The 16919-nt window shown below is 43.9% G+C and overlaps 1 protein-coding gene across 5 annotated transcripts in view; it reads left to right on the top strand.

The window, feature by feature from the left end:
* The window catches only part of SULF1 (sulfatase 1), a 198377-nt gene that overhangs the window by 134144 nt on the left and 47314 nt on the right, over positions 1-16919 (top strand). For all 5 annotated transcript variants that reach the window (XM_070382297.1, XM_070382292.1, XM_070382293.1 and 2 more), the window contains 5 exons: positions 11615-11765; positions 12695-12870; positions 14516-14644; positions 14915-14971; positions 15740-15869. In XM_070382297.1, the coding sequence (XP_070238398.1) occupies positions 11615-11765; positions 12695-12870; positions 14516-14644; positions 14915-14971; positions 15740-15869 (643 nt within the window). The remainder of the gene's footprint in view (positions 1-11614; positions 11766-12694; positions 12871-14515; positions 14645-14914; positions 14972-15739; positions 15870-16919) is intronic.

Below are 16919 nucleotides of genomic sequence, written 5' to 3'. Positions count from 1 at the left end.
GACAGCTCAGCAGTGTGCACAGACAGCAGTGCAGGATGAGAGAAATCTGCAGAGTTCTCGGGGCTTCAACAATAGCTTTAAAAAACAAAGAAGAAGCATCTCTGATTAAATTCTGCTTCATTCCACAAATATTTATGCGTGCCACCTGTGACACTGTACAGCACAGCAGGGATATAGGCGCAAGGAAGACACAATTGCTGGGACTTCCTGGTGGTCCAGTGGCTAACACTCCACCGTCCCAATGCAGGGGGCCTGGGTTCAATCCCTGGTCGGGGAGCTAGATCCTGCATGTAACAACTAAGAGTTCACATGCCACAACTAAGACTTCCTGGTGCAGTCAAATAAACATAAAATAATCTGCATTTTTTAAAAAAGAGACACAATTGCTCATTCTAGAACCAATGAACTAGGACAGAGGTCAGCACATGGAGGCCACTTCTGACTTGCCACCAGTTTTTATAAATAAAGTTTTATTGAAACACAGCCATGCTCATTCATTTAGGTATTATCTGTGCCTGCTTTTGCAATGCAACAGTGGAGTTGGGCAGCTGTGGCAGATGCCATTCAGCCTGCAGTGCCTAAACTATTCACTGTATGGTTCTTTACAGAATAAGTTTGTTCTGGGCTCTTGCTCAAGGAGGAGGACAGACAAAGAGCCTTATCAAAGAGCCTTGTCAGCAACAGGCTCAGAAGCAAGTGTTAGAGCAGGGAGCCCAGGGTCTGTGAAAGTTTGGAGGAGGAAGCATACTCATCTTTTAGAAGAACCAGGAGAACTTCAGGGCCAAGGAGGCAGGCAAAGTGGACTGCAAAGGATGGGCAACGTTTCTGCAGCTGATAGACAGAGATTGGGTACATGATTTCAGGAAAAGTGGTCACCATGAGGCTGTCTAAGATGCGACCAAGGAAGTGAGGAAAGAAGTAAGGGATAAAGCTAGAGAGAGAAACCTGCAGGGTATTGAGAACTTGAGTGAATTTGTATGTAGCTGTAAACACAGTCCCTGGAGACTGTTTAGTCAAGGTAGACATCATATGTGACTTGACCATTTTTATATGTGAAGTTTTCGCTATTCCTTTTTAGTTCAGATGAACCACCTGTGTGCCTTACTGTGCTCAGGGCTCAGTCGTGTCCGACTCTTTGCAGCCCCATGGACTGTACCCCACCAGGCTCCTCTGTCCATGGAATTTTTCAGGCAAGAATACAGGAGTGGGTCTCCTGTTCCTACTCCAGGATATCTTCCCGACCCAGGGATCAAACCTGCGTCTCTTGTGTCTCCTGCATTGGCAGGTGGATTCTTTACCACTAGCACCACCCTGGGAAGCCCTGTGAGCCTTACTAGTGATTCTATAAAGCTGAATCCACACATTGGCAGAGTGAAAGCTCTCAGGCCTTGGAGGCAAATAAGCACTGGTTCCTATCTCAGTGGTCCTTGCTGACCTGTAGGCAGTACCTTTCACCTCTCAGAACCTCCATTGTCTCATCGGTAAAATGGGAGTAATAACCAGCAACTTGGCATGATGTCATGAATGACAGTTAAAAGAGACCTCACCTTGGACCTGGAACACAGAAGCCACTTCATAGGTACTAATTCTCCGTGATCCTTCCTATTAAGATGAACCATAAAAAAAACAAACAAAACTGTTTTTGCTGGATTTGATCTTTCTTGACCTACAAAAAGGTGCTGTTTTGTTTGGTGAATTTCAACTTAACATTCAAGGGGAAGCAGCTAGGGAAGGAACAAGCTGGTTCTTGTCCGTTGTGACCTGGCAAGTCTGTTGACGAGCTAAGACCTGCATTGATGAGGCTCTCACCCTGCCTATTCTAAAAACAGACAGAAGCACCAGCCTGGGCTGTGTTATCTTTGCCAGGTGCAAACCGTGCTCTTGGCAGTTTGAAGAACACCCTTAGCCATAGAAAATAAAAACTCACACGGTGAGTTGAGTGGTTCAGCTTCTGTTTGCTGCTAAGCCCGAGGCTTTGGAGCCCCTAGAATCAGGAGATCCGCTGTGTCTCCCACAGACCTTGAAAGCGTTGAATTCCGGGCATCTTTGTCATCAAGGTCTCCCTAGCCATCACAGGAGGAAAGGGCTGGAAAGAGTCCATGTGCATCTCTCTTGAGGCTGTGAGTGACTGCCTGGGTTCACAGTTCAGGCTGCACACAAAAGGAGTGAGACAAATTGAAGACAAGCTTTCCATTGTGCCGCTCGGAGCTCTTGAATGGCTGGTCTCCTTAGCAAGAACATGAGCAAGGCATTCAAGCAAAGCGATGCAAGAAGTTAAGTGCTTTGCAGAGATATTTGGCAGGCCCTGTGAAAACAGAGGAAGAAACTGTAGGTTCTGTGCTGTCGGGGGCAGGGGAGGGGGATGCAAGCCATGTGAGCACTTTCCTTGAGGTTGCCTTCCTTGGTGGTCAGGCATTATCCAGATGTCTTTCATCCGCCTTGGGTTAGAGCTATCTGACCCCCACTGCCTGGAGCGAATGTATCAGGTTTCCATGGTGTTTGCCATCGCCAACAAAGAAAGGAAGCCAGTTCAATATTGAGGCTAGAGGTTATGCCAACCAACTAAGAAAGAGAACGGATTATCGACCGCATGGAACAGGGGACCCTGTTTAATCAGACAGTGGCTCAGTCACTCCTGGCCTCTGAGAGATCTGAGGAAGTCTCCATCATGATAATACATATAATCATTCTTATCACAAAGCCCTTCACTATGACTAAGACTCTACTGCACGTTCCAGTAAATTCTCTCCCCCATGCTGCTGCTGCTGCTGCTAAGTTGCTTCAGTCGTGTCCGACTCTGTGCGACCCCATAGACGGCAGCCCACCAGGCTTCCCTGTCCCTGGGATTCTCCAGGCAAGAACACTGGAGTGGGTTGCCATTTCCTTCTCCAATGCAGGAAAGTGAAAAGTGAAAGTGAAGTCACTCAGTCATGTCTGACTCTAGCAACCCCGTGGACTGCAGCCTACCAGGCTCCTCCGTCCATGGGATTTTCTAGGCAAAAGTACGGGAGTGGGGTGCCATTGCCTTCTCTGTCTCTCCCCCATATCCTCATAATAATGCTAAAGCCTCATCCTCTTGGCATCATTTCTCCTGGCGTCAGTGATGTGATAATACTCACTTATAGACAAAAGCTGATGAGAAAAGAGATTACGTTTGCCTTCTTGATGATTCTGTGAGATGCTGAGGATCCCTTGACATTTTTCCACCAACTATGCCTCCATGACGGAGAAGGCAATGGCAACCCACTCCAGTATTCTTGCCTGGAAAATCCCATGAACAGAGGAGCCTGGTAGGCTGCAGTCCATGGGGTTTCGAAGAGTTGGACATGACTGAACAACTTCACTTTCACTTTTCACTTTCATGCATTGGAGAAGGAAATGGCAACCTACTCCAGTGTTCTTACCTGGGGAATCTCAGGGACAGGGGAGCCTGGTGGGCTGCCGTCTATGGGGTCTCACAGAGTCGGACACGACTGAAGCAACTTAGCAGCAGCAGCAGCAGCATGTCTCCATGAACTTAAAGAAAAATTTTGTTCCAGTTCAACAGCTCTTTCTTTCTATCCCTGGAAATGCATTTGACTCTGTACACACACACATACACACACACACAGACACACAGGTTCATGTGAAATCAAAATTTAGGCAGAACAATCCACATCAACTAACTTGCAGATATTGTTCTGATCGTAGAGTTTGGGATGGACACAGCATGTCAAAGGGACAACTACCCTTAGGAAGCCTCAGAACATTTCTGAAACACCTTTGTTACCTAAAGTTGAAAAGAAAGGACTTCCCTGGCAATCCAGTGGTTAAGACCCCATGCTTCCACTTCACAAGGTGCAGGTTTGATCCCTGGTCAGGGAACTAAGATCTAACATGCTGAGTCATGCAGCCAGATAAATTAATTCAAGTTGGAAAGAAATGTCTTGCCTTAAAAAGAATTTGCACATTCTCTCTTCATTTCTTCCACAAATACATAAAAGGATATGCTTTCAAAGAGGAGAGAATTTTAAATCCTCCATAAACATTTCTGACTTGAGCAGGATTAATTGCTCCCTTTGTGGCTCAGCTGGTAAAGAATCCGCCTGTAGTGCGGGAGACCTGGGTTTGATCCCTGGGTTGGGAAGATACCCTGGAAAAGGGAAAGGCTACCCACTCCAGTATTCTGGCCTAAAGAATTCCATGGACTGTATAGTCCATGGGGTCACAGAGAGTCAGACACGACTGAGTGACCTTCACACACACACTTCCCATATTACCTCTGTATTCTTCTCTCTGTCATTTACTACATATCCCATTGCACTGGCTGTTCACTCAGATCCTTGATGTCCAGCCACACTTCAGAATATCCACACTTAACACCACACGAATGACACCCTGCTGCTATGCAAGGCATCTCTTTCCCAAAGGATCCATCTCTACTTCCCGTTGCCTGGTGGGCACGGCTCCTGCTGCCTTAGTCGTATGATACATTTTTGTTTAGCAAATGCATCAACATGTTAACCCTTCCAACTAGCTGACATTAAAACCCTTTTAAAAATAGTGTGAAAGTAGTTGAACAATTGGTTTTATGAATTAAAGGGTACCTAGTGATAGTATAAATGCATAAATTTTTAGATTAAAAAATGAATACCCAAAGTTTATTAAAAAAAAAAAAAAAGACTCAGCGGCTTTGCTCAAGTCACGTAAGTAGATAGGGATGAAGCTGAAGCCCAAACTCCACTCTTCTGGGCCCTAGATCTTCCCACTACACCAGGCCTGTTCAATATCTGTCACAGTCACAATTTTTAGTAGAAGTGTTCCCTATGTATGTATTGACACAATTTCTAGTTGGAGTTCATAGCATCATCGTTGGAAGAGTCTTTGAATTAGTTTTGTGATATGCCATTTTATTGTAAGGCTTGCCAACTGGCACTAGTGGTAGAGAACCTGCCTGCCAGTGCAGGAGATGTAAGAGACTTGGATTCAATCCCTGAGTCAGGAAGATCCTCTGGAGAAGGAAATGACAACCCTCTCCAGTATTCTTGCCTGAGAAGTCCCATGGATAAAGGAGCCTGGAGGGCTACAGTCCATAGTGTCACAAATAGTAAGATACAACTGAAGCTACTTAGCGTGTATCTTTTTTATTGTAAAGTTTTAGGATGCACCTGTAATCAAGACAATTTGATGTTATCCTGCACGTGTTCAGTTGTTACCCACCTAAAGACATTTGAACTCGAGTGGAAAATCTCTCCACAAAGTCTCATCAAGTTTCATTTTAGTGAAGGCTGGGATGGTGTGGCTTGGGAGATTGTCTAGAATATCCAATTTTAATAGTTTGAGTGTGTACTTCTTGAATATGTACAATCAGCTTATTCTGGGAATTGAGACCTGTTTCTCAGTGAGAGATGATCCTGCTACCAATAAGGATATTAAGTGTTAGGATTTTTGTTGTTGTATGAGACTAGACGGGTGGCTTCCCTGGTGGCTCAGTGGTAAAGAATTTGCCTGCAGTGCAGAAGACTGCTTGCAGTGGGGGAGATGTGGATTTGATCTCTGGGTCAGGAAGACCCCTTGAAAAGGAAATGGCAATCCACTCCAGTATTCTTGCCTGGGAAGTCCCAGGGACAGAGGAACCTGGGGGATTCCAAGAGTCGGACACAACCAATCAACTAAACCACCACCACCATGAGACTAATAGCAAATGAAGAAAACACACGTTCAAATATAAAATACTCAAAATGTATTTTCTTTGGGGTGACAGCAGAGGCCATCAGTGGTACCAAATGAACTGCTAAGTTCTTTGTGTTTCCCCGAGAATGGGTTTAATATGCAACACATGCATTTCTTCAAACTATTTCTGTGCCACTAAGAATTAGTCTCCTAAAATGTCCACCCATCAAGAAGAAAGGGGACATGATTGATTTGAGAAATCTTATCCTTGTTATGTCAATAAGCAATGTTAGCAAGAAAAGCAAAGCCTGGGGAGAATCTGATATTGACGGCAAAAGTTGAACATGGAAGTGCAGTGGTCTGAGGGATCCGTCCGTGAGCTATACTGTGCTGAGCAACTATATTTTTGTTCAGTTGCTCAGTCACGTCCGACTCTTTGCAACCTCATGGACTGTAGCCCACCAGGCTCCTCTGTTCATGGGGTTCCTCAGGTAAGAATGCTTGAGTGGGTTGCCATTTCCTACTCCAGGGGATCTTCCCAGACCAGGGATCAACTCATGTCTCCTGCATTGGCAGGCAGATTCTTTACCATTGAGCCACCAGGAAGCCCGCGCTGAGCAATAACGCTGAACAAATGATGACTAGAGAAAAACAATGTGCAGAGAAGCCTTGCTAGTGAAAGTTCACCTTTTATAAGTATTGGAATCATCTTTTGAGAGTTACAGGTGCATTCCTAAGAGTATACGGTCTGGAGAGCACAGTTCTGGGCCAAACGTGTATCTGAGCAGACACAGAAAGCCTCACCAGACCAGACACACATGGCTGACACTCTGACATGAATTTTTGAGGTTTGTTTTTCTTTTTTATGACAATCTCATCCTTTGTCCTCTCCATTTTCAAGCAAAGAGTCAGAGTTCTCTACCTTTTCGAATATGTCTCCAGGGTGTTCTGGAGGGTCAGACTTGATTCTGTATTTGCAACAAATGTAGGAACACAGCAGCTGGTGGGAGGCATCTGAGTGAGAAACAGAAGCAGCTAATATTTTAAATCAGGATAAGCAGGATAAAAGCTACGAACTTTGGGACTTACTTTTTAAATATTTATTTATTTGGCGCTGTCAGATCTCAGTTGCGGCACATGGGGTCTTGGTGCGGTGCATGGACTCTCTAGTTGTGGCACGTGGGTTTAGTCGCTCAGCAGCATGTGCGATCTTAATTCCCCTACCAGGGATCAAACCTGAGTCATCCCCTGCATTGCAAAGAGGATTCTTAACCACTGGACCACCAGGGAAACCCCAGGACTTACTTTTGATAGAAGAAATGTATGGATCACTTCTTTTAATGATGGGAGTTTGAGATGCTTGTTGGAGAGGACAGTTCAGTGTGACATCGTGAAAGGAGCAGGGTTCCCAACCTGTCCTTTCTGAGCCATCTCTGTATGCTTTACTGTCTCATTTGTAAAATAGGAGTATTTTATTTTCTTGGGCTTCAAAATCACTGTGGACGGTGACTGCAGCCATGAAATTAAAAGACACCTGCTCCTTGGAAAGAAAGCTATAACAAACCTAGACAGTGTATTAAGAAGAGACATCACATTGCTGACAAAGGTCCGTCTAGTCAAAGCTGTGGTTTTTCCAGTAGTCATGTATGGATGTGAGAGTTGGACCATAAAGAAGGCTGAGTGCTGAAAAATTGTTGCTTCTGAATTGTGGTGCTGGTGAATACTCTTGAGAGTCCCTTGGACAGCAAAGAGATCAAACCAGTCACTTTTAAAGGAAATCAACCCTGAATGTTCATTGGAAGGACTGATGCTAAAGCCGAAGCTCCAGTACTTTGTCCACCTGATGCGAAGAGCTGACTCATTGGAAAAGACCCTAATGTTGGGAAAGATTAAAGGCAGGAGGAGAAGGGAGCAACAGAGGATAAGAGGGTTGGATGGCATTATCGACTCAATGGACATGAGTTTGAGCAAACTCCAGGAGATTTTGAAGGACAGGGAAGCCTGAAGTGCTGCAGTCCATGGGATCACAAAAAGTCGGACACGACTTAGCAACTGAACAACGGACTACAGTAAGAGGCGCTGCCCTCTCGGGGCTGCCTCAGCCATCAGTGAGCTGTGATGTGATAAGCTCTCTCCCAGCTTCCTATGAGTATGAGTGGTCCCAGGTTTTGTCCTCTGAAGCCTCTGTGAAGCCTCACAAGAACTCTTTGGAGTTCTTGCTCCCATTACAGATATGTGGGAACACAGACTTAAAGAAAAAGAAAAAAGTTGCTCCAGATCACACACTAGTAAGCAACAGTCCTGGGCTGAGAATTCAGGTCTGATTCCAGAATATTCTGGAACAGTTGGATATGTGGTTTTCCACCATTCCCTAAAACAGTCACCTGCTTCTCTGTGTCTCGCATTTTTAGCCAACAGCTCCCAGCTCCGTCTGAATAACTGTAAGTTGATTCTTAGTTAGGGCAGCAAGCCTTCATTATCACAGGGCAGAGGGACAGAAGAATGCATCTTCCAGGAATTTGGCAGACACCAGCGGGAGGCACCCACAGGTCTTTGGCAAAAGATCAGTTTTCAACAACTGTCAATTCCAGCAACCCCCAACCGTCCACCTGCAGGCCCCTTGAACAGCTGCTATTCTGTGGGAAGCAGTGGCAGCCTGTCTTCCCCTAAAAGGCAAATGGTTATCCTCCCCCTCCTGCTGAGACTCCACCTGGGATCTTGTCCCCAGAGCTGGAGGGGGAGTGGTCATCTCCCATATTCAGAAATTAAGAGAAAAGAAAAAAAAAAATGGGATGGAGGAAGGACAACTTCGACAATAGACCCAAACTCTCCCTTTTAATAAAAGCCAGACTGAACATATGTCATTCTGTAAATCCAGGAGTCCAATTTGAGGCTTGTAATTTGCTGCGAGCTTCCCTGTTCCTCAGGGCGAGGTGGATGGAGCCGTGCCAAGCACTGGAAGGTAACCGGTGGAAGATACGATTTACCCACTATGAGCCTGCTTCTCGGTTCCCTATTGTAATTTTTATTTGTGTTTGAGGTTTTGTGGTTAAAAAAAAAAAGTCAACTAGATTTATTTTTAAATTAAAGCACACCGACATCAAAGGCAGTAAGAGGAGGCTGGTGAGGTATTATGAAGAAAGCCCGTGTAATCTTTTATAGCCATATTCTTTTTCAGGGCACGTATCAGTAAGTGGTGAAGGACCTTTCGTGACCAGCTTGCTCTATTTCTCTGACCTCAAACTCCCCCCAACGGTGAAAATCTCTTTCCTCTGGGATTTAGAAGCTCCCCCTTCTCTCCTCCTCCTCTTCAGTCTCTTCCTCTAATCTTGTTTGTAAGGTTACATGCTGCGTTAAGAATAAGAAACCCGGGCTTAAGTCCTTTCCTACTGCCCAGGCTTCTGAAATACAAGGGTCTCATTTGGTCTGTGGTGCAATGGGAGATACGAAGAACCCTTTCAGACCAAAAATGGGACCATTCGGTTCATGAGTTGTCTGCTTGGTGAGCAGAGGAAAGTTCGTGCTGACAGTTTCTCTGATAAAGAATGGCAAGTGATATCTGAAAATTTGTTTATTTAATGTCACGGATTTTTTTTCCCACCCAGATCCTTATATAGAATACATTTGTTTATTGGCTTATGTAGGAAACTCAGGTACTTTGTTCTGGGCACTTTAAATAGATAGATAATAGATAAATAGACAGACAAGTTTAAAGATTTTAGAGGGTGAGAGGCTGAGTTTTTTGGGGGTTTTTTTATTTTTTTTTTTTTTTTGCACCATGCAGCATGTAGGATCTTAGTTCCCCAATCAGGAATCGAACCCATGCCCACTGCATCGGAAGCACCGAATCTTAACCACTAGACCACCAGGGAAGTCCCTAGTCAGATTTGTTGTTGCTCAAAGCAGATTTTTATGAGATGCTCTTATCCCCATTTCCAGGTGAGCAAATTGAGCTACATTTACCTACCCTACAAATATGTCTCTTTAAAAGGAAGTTGACTGACACCTCTCAGCATAACTTGTGCACTTTTAAGGACAGTTTCTCTTGTGCTCAGTGTTGTATTGGCATTCGTTAAGCAGCCAGCATCCATACAGATGATTAGGGTAACTTTCTACACAGGAAGGCCAATGGTACCAAAACAGCATTTTCAACTACTAAAAGAGAAGCGCTGCAAATCCGCTGGTGGAAGAAAATGTATAGTAACAGGTAGCATATAGAGAGCCTCATGTTCTGTGTACAGTCACGCAGCTCAGAAACTCCAAGTTTCCTCAATAGGAAATTTGCTCCATGACGGGACGAGTGGAACATGGTCGAGGCTTCTGGACTCACCAGGTCACAGTGATTGACTGTTTCTCTAGTTTTATGATGTAAACAATGTCACAGGATCTCCTGCAGTCATCATTATCCACCGCCTTTCACTGATAGGGTTCTCCCCGGAACAGAGAGCAGTAATCAGATTCCTCTATCAGCCTCTCTTGTTCTGAGAGACTGGCTATTTGCACAGTTGTGGTTCACACAAAGAGCAGCTTCAGATGCAGGAAGCCCCCATCATTTTACTTTCCCTTCATTTTGTTAAAGCAAATGAGCTTTGGAACCAAGTCCTGGTTCGATTCCCTGCTACTTTTGTTAACCTGAGAAAGTTAGCTTTGCTAAGCCTCAGTTTTCTCACCTGTGAAATGGGAATGATAAACCTATTTCCCAGAAGAGCTGAGCTAATTAAATGAGTAGATGTGAACAAAACACTTAGCACAGTCCCTGACCCGTGGTAAATACTGAATTTTCACTATTAAACAATGTTTATAGGCTTCCCTGGTGGCTCAGATGGTAAAGAATCTGTTTGCAATGCAGGAGACCCGGGTTCAATCCCTGAATCGGGAAGATCCCCTGGAAAAGGAAATGGCAACCCACTCCAGTATTCTTGCCTGGAGAATTCCATGGACAGAGGAGTCTGGTGGGCTACAGTCCATAGGGTCTCAGAGTCAGATATGACTGAGTGACTGACTTTCATAGGCTTATCAGCTAAGGAGAAAGTTCAAACACATTATAGTCTGATGGAGAGGTCAAATGAAAAACAATTCTCAGTGTGAAAAGCATAGATATATTCTAGCATAGATATGTTCTTTGGGAGTGTGAAGTGGCAGCGTCTTATGATCCAGGGAGTTGGGGAAGACTTCAAAGAGAAGGTAATGTACTTTGTGGGTCCCCAAAGGGAAGTATGGGCACTGCTTAGATCTCTATAGATTAAATATAGGCTCAAACCACCTGTCTCAGAACAATAGGACTCACTTCCCTATAGTTAGCAAAAATTATGCCTGCATCTATATTGATTTGTCTATAATGAACAGCTTTACTGATAAACATGTATATTGTAGTAGACTTGCTTGTAATTCCAACAAATCCAATAAATTGATGATATCTATATGTGAGGTTAGGAATGAGAAAAATTCAGAGACTAGATATGTAAGTAATCAATATAATACCCTAGTAAATTCTAGAGATAAAATGTGTTGAAATTATGATTCTTCATCACTGCACGTAACACATTAGTGACTATATTTAATAGCCTAATTAGCAGTAAAATTTTATGAGTTAACATCACCATGAGAACATTCCCTTCTACATTACTGAGTTTTATCTGTAAATTTGTAACATGACCACAATCATCTCGAGGTATTTTTACACATTTTATTCAATGAGCCTAAATGAACTTAAACTAATTAGATTTTCACTGCCAGTCTTGGTTTTATAAGTTTGAACCCATACACCTTCAGAGAACTCGTGTGGTCTGGGGTGGTGCAGACTTGAAATCGCTTTACAAACACAGAGATGTACCAGAGAGAAAAATTCTTTAGCTGTGTCTGAAGTCTTTCCTAAATGGTTATTTCACAACGTTTAACGTGAACTATTTCTCTAAATGACTAAAAAGCATATATAGTAAGACTCGTTTCTGGATATTTGCAGAACTCCTAGTTATAACTATGCGCCCAATATGGACAAACACTGGATTATGCAGTACACGGGACCCATGCTGCCCATCCACATGGAGTTCACAAACGTTCTACATCGCAAACGGCTGCAAACTTTGATGTCAGTGGATGATTCTGTGGAACGGGTAAGCCCGTGAACCGGCCCCAGGGATGGGCTTTGGTCCAGCTCCCCTTGTGCAGATGCATTCTTGCCAACCCTGCTTCTGTAGTAGTTGTTGTTTTTCATTTTGCGAGAGTGTGGGGGCTGGGTATTCTGTGAACTCATCATCCCCCCTCATCTTGTTCTCTTTCTAGGCTTGGTTCTTGTGGAGCCAGTAGCAAAAATGAGTTGATCAAAAATCATAAACCTTTGATCATAAATCAAGGGTTATCACCACAAATACCTTCAGGGGTTAAGCAAATAGTGTAGATAGCTAAAGTAGATAGAGTATAAGGCGATAGGGCATGGTGAGGATCACGGTGAACTCAAATCTAAACTCCCTCATCTAACGCAAGGAACAACTACTCAGCTTCAACTAATTTTGGTCTTGTGAAAATATGGATACAGTATTAAGTCTTCTGACTTTTAAAAGAAGCCAGAAATACAAAAATTGTATTTGAAATTTCCTGAGTTTTACAGATAACATAAACCAAACAAGACATGCCTAAAGGCTGGATGTGACTGGATCAGGCTCAGAGGTAGCCTGTTTTTAATCTTTGATAACTAAATATGAGGGATGATAGTCAAATTTGCTTTAAAATGGATTTTTCAAAGTAAAACCTTAAAGTTTGATGGTAGAGGTTGTTTTGTGTGGTTTTTTTTTTTTTCAAATAGGCAAAAATAAGCCAGATTAAGAAAAGTTATATAAGAATCAACTGTATTACTGGACTTTTTCCCTCCAGGATTGCAGGCAACTTGAAAAATGTGTATAAACGTACATGTTTGTCAGCCCTATTAAAGCAACTCTTGCCTTCTAAAAATAATGGAAAAAGGATTTGAGGGGAATCATGGCGACGCTATTGTCATCTTATGCCATCACAGTTGTTTCTGACTGAGGTCTGTGCTGTGTTTCAGCTATATAATATGCTTGTGGAAACGGGTGAGCTGGAGAACACTTACATCATCTATACCGCCGACCACGGTTACCATATCGGGCAATTTGGACTGGTCAAGGGGAAATCCATGCCATATGACTTTGATATCCGCGTGCCTTTCTTTATTCGTGGGCCAAGTGTAGAGCCAGGATCCACGTATGTATTTCTCTGTTTCCAACATTCAACTGTCATAGCTCGTGTATGTCTGAGATAATTCGATTACCAATCTCAGGGTCTGGTTTCCTTTAGTCCAAACAAAAAAGGGTGAGTGTAGGTTCATAATTTAGAAGACAAAACCTCCCGCCTGCCCCACCCCTCCCCCAGTCCTGCCACATGCTAAATTAATGTCTACTCTTTCAAGAGAAAGGAAAAATAACTGTATCAATGATTAGCTCTCTCAAACCGACCAGAATCCATGAGACTGTGAACACAGACATAGAGTGTGATTTTAGGTATGTCATCCTTACCTTCTTCGAATCTTTTTTTAAAATGATAACCAGTGCCATCCTCTTGGTTGCTTTTTTAAAAAAACTATTACTGAAGAATTTTTAAAGGAAATTAAATGTTAAGAACTTTAAAGTTTAAATAATTTTAGATACATTTTATTTAATTAAAATGTATTTAAATGAACTTTAAATGAATTTTAAGAAAAGAAGCCTGAAGGACTGAAATTCCATTTCTGTCATCTTAAGTCACTGCATCCCTTTGCATGTCAGTATTCCCATCATAAATGGATTTTGTATGCCCTGCCAGCACATCATAATGTGTAGTGTAAAATGAGATCCTTTACATGAATCAGTTACCGAAAGCGTGAAAGAAAAGAGTGCAAGTAGAATTCAAAACCTGGGATGACCCTTCAAGAGCATCCAGTCTGGACCCCTGATTTCACAATGAAGAAGCTGCACAGACAGGGTACACACGCCCCTCTCAGAGTTCCCCCATCCTGGATGTGACAGCAGTGGGGCCCAGATGCCAGATAATCTGAGTCTCATCTATGTGGCTTGTCTGCTGCTGCATTCCAGTGCATGCTGGGGAGGAAGTGATGGCAATAAGAAGGGCCGCTTTGGAGAATGTTATTATGTCTTTCCCTGGCTTCCCGGATGGCTCAGCAGGTGAAGAATCCACCTGCGATGCAGGAGACACAGGAAACGGGGGTTTGATCCCTGGTTCAGGAAGATCCCCTGGAAGAGGAAATGGCAACCCACTCCAGTATTCTTGCCTGAAAAAAATCCCATGGACAGAGGAGCCTGGTGAGCTACAGTCCACAGGGTTACAAAGAGTTGGACACGACTGGGTGACACATGCAAAGGAGTCATGTGCACACATGCATTGTCTCCAGATCGCTGGAAACTCCTGGGGAAGCATTGGATCTAGAGTTGGAAGGCTTTATGTTTGAAAGGCTAGGCAGCATGCATTTAATTCAAGTATAAAAACCTTGTGTCCTTTTTCAGAAGATTGATTTCAAAGCCCTAGTTCAACAGAGGAGTGATGGACTCTCAGGTTTCAGAAGAAAATACATAGCCTACAAAAGCCAAACATCAGGCCACAATTTGTCTGAGGTGTGGCCAGAACTCAGGGGGACAAGCCTGTCTCCAGCCTGACCCCTGTGACAGTCAGTCTTTCTCTTGGTCCCAGTGGCTGAGCACTCAGGTACCTCCCAGAATCAACCACCATTCCTAGGCAACCAGATGAGAAGCTGCGAAGCAGTGAAGGCCAGGGAGTACTGGGATGGGAAAAACAGTCCTGGTGGGGCCCTCCACTGGTGCTGGGGCCCAGGCATAACCATCTTGTCCCTTTACAGAGTCCCACAGATCGTTCTAAACATTGACCTGGCCCCTACCATCTTGGACATCGCAGGGCTCGACGCACCTCCTGACATAGACGGCAAGTCTGTACTCAAACTTCTGGACCAGGAAAAGCCAGGTAACAGGTGCGTCAGTTTCCTTCCCCTCAGCCAGCCCCGAGCACACCAGCTCCCAGAGCCAGCCAGCAGCCAACAGAAGTGGAGGCAAAATACCCTCCGCCCCCGGGGATCGCCTTGAGCTGAGCACCTCCTCCGTTGTTTGTGAATGGCGTGATGATGGAGATGCTGTCCTGGTCTGCGGGAAGCGAGGGGTGTTGCTTTAAATAAACTGTTAGCACAGATCCATTTGGAAAAGTGTCCCAGTGCCAACAGTAAATATTATTACTTTGCTTCCAGGTTTCGAACAAACAAGAAGGTCAAAATTTGGCGTGATACATTCCTCGTGGAAAGAGGGTAATTATTGGTTCCTGGGGTGCTTCTGGGAACGAGTCTTTGTGGGCAGCTCTCCCTGCTGGGAATGTTTTTCCCCCTTATTTTGGTTTACTAAGCGTGTGGATTTCGTAAACCTAGTCATAAGACTCATCCTCCTCTGGCCAGCAGAGTAATGATGGCTGAGTCAGAATTGCAAAGATGGGACCACAGTCTTTATGAGGCCGTGGATTCCCACAGCATGTGTCCACCTCAGTTCCTAAATGAACCGGTTAATTGACTTTCTCAGTTATCCCTTCCAGGTTCTGCCTGATGCCCTTCCACTTCTTTTCCTTATGTGCCTTTCCTAGTTTTGAATAGACAAATAGATGAGATTGTATTAATAACTGTTCCAGAGTCATTTCTGGGTTTCTCCTTTCTATTTGTAATGTCCATTGTCTTTGTTTTTCTCCATGCTTACCCTAGGCAAGAGAAAAACATTTCTATCATTGCTTTTTAACAAAAATGAACTTTGAGCCTATAAAGCTGAACATTTATGCTCAGAGTTTTGAAATGAAGATTTTGAAGGAAGTGATTTTCCTTCCCTGATCTCTCATCTTCATAATTCCCAGCTTGTAATTTTCCCAAAGGACTCATAAAATGTTGGGCTCCTGTGGGTAGAGACTTGATAACTATTTATTGCTTTTTGGAGAGTGTGGAGTCATGTGACAGGGAAGGAAAAAAAAAGACAGGCGTCACAGTGAAGGTCATTTCAGATCACTTCTCACATAAGCTTTTCTTTTTCTGTCAAAGGAAATTTCTACGTAAGAAAGAGGAATCAAACAAGAATATCCAACAGTCTAATCACTTGCCTAAATATGAGAGGGTCAAAGAACTGTGCCAGCAAGCCAGGTACCAGACAGCCTGTGAACAGCCCGGGCAGGTGAGTGACTCAGCATTTCTGTACCATCACTCATTTGCTTCTCCATTTCTGATGTAAAGACTTGCAACATGTCAGATAATGTACATATTGGCACCCCACTCCAGCACTCTTGCCTGGAAAATCCCATGGATGGAGGAGCCTGGTGGGCTGCAGTCCTTGGGGTCGTGAAGAGTCGGACACGACTGAACGACTTCCCTTTCACTTATCACTTTGCTGCATTGGAGAAGGAAATGGCAACCCACTCCAGTGTTCTTGCCTGGAGAATCCCAGGGACGGGGGAGCCTGGTGGGCTGCCGTCTATGGGGTCGCACAGAGTTGGACACGACTGAAGCGACTTAGCAACAGCAGCAGCAAGCTTTTCATAGCAGTCATGGAGTGCTCACTGCAACCCCTTTCCACTGACTGAGCAATGTCTGACTGGTCCCAGCTGGGTCTCCTCATCCCTGCTTGGGCTTTCTCCATTTAAAAAAGATGGTGCTTCTAGTGAAATTAGCCAACATCAGTTCAAGATATCAGACTTAGGAAATGGATAGTCCTGTGTTAGAAAGTTCAGAGACTGTTTGCATCTAAGGAGAAAACCCCACCCCTCTTAACAGGTGATCAGGACGTGTCAAGAGATAGCTTAATCAAGATCTGAGGCAGATACTGAGCCTCTGGACAGCAAACCACCCCAAGAGCCATGATTGGGTTTCCACACCCTGGAGTAGGATCAGATGTCATCTAACCCGGAGAGAAGGACAGAGTCTGTGACCAAGGTTGAGGAATGAAAAGGGAAACCATATTCTATTCGTTTATTGTTTCTACCTGTGCTCACAAAGTTACTGACATCAAATATTTCATTAGATTCAATCCTCTTCATTTATAGAATATTAAGTAGAGAACTCAGGGCTACCCAGAACACCAAGTGTTACCAATAAGAACTAAAGAATTACCATGCGGTGAATTAACACAGACCTGTTTTGTTTTGTTTTTTGGGGGAGGGGATGTTATTTCAATTTCTGTGTATTTTTTTTCTTTCCTTTTTTTTGAAATACAAATTTATTTATTTTA

The sequence above is a fragment of the Bos mutus genome, chromosome 14, assembly GCF_027580195.1.
Source record: "Bos mutus isolate GX-2022 chromosome 14, NWIPB_WYAK_1.1, whole genome shotgun sequence".
Lineage (NCBI taxonomy): Eukaryota > Metazoa > Chordata > Mammalia > Artiodactyla > Bovidae > Bos > Bos mutus.
Note: the sequence above shows the minus strand (reverse complement) of the source record. Positions and strands in the feature narration are given on the sequence as shown.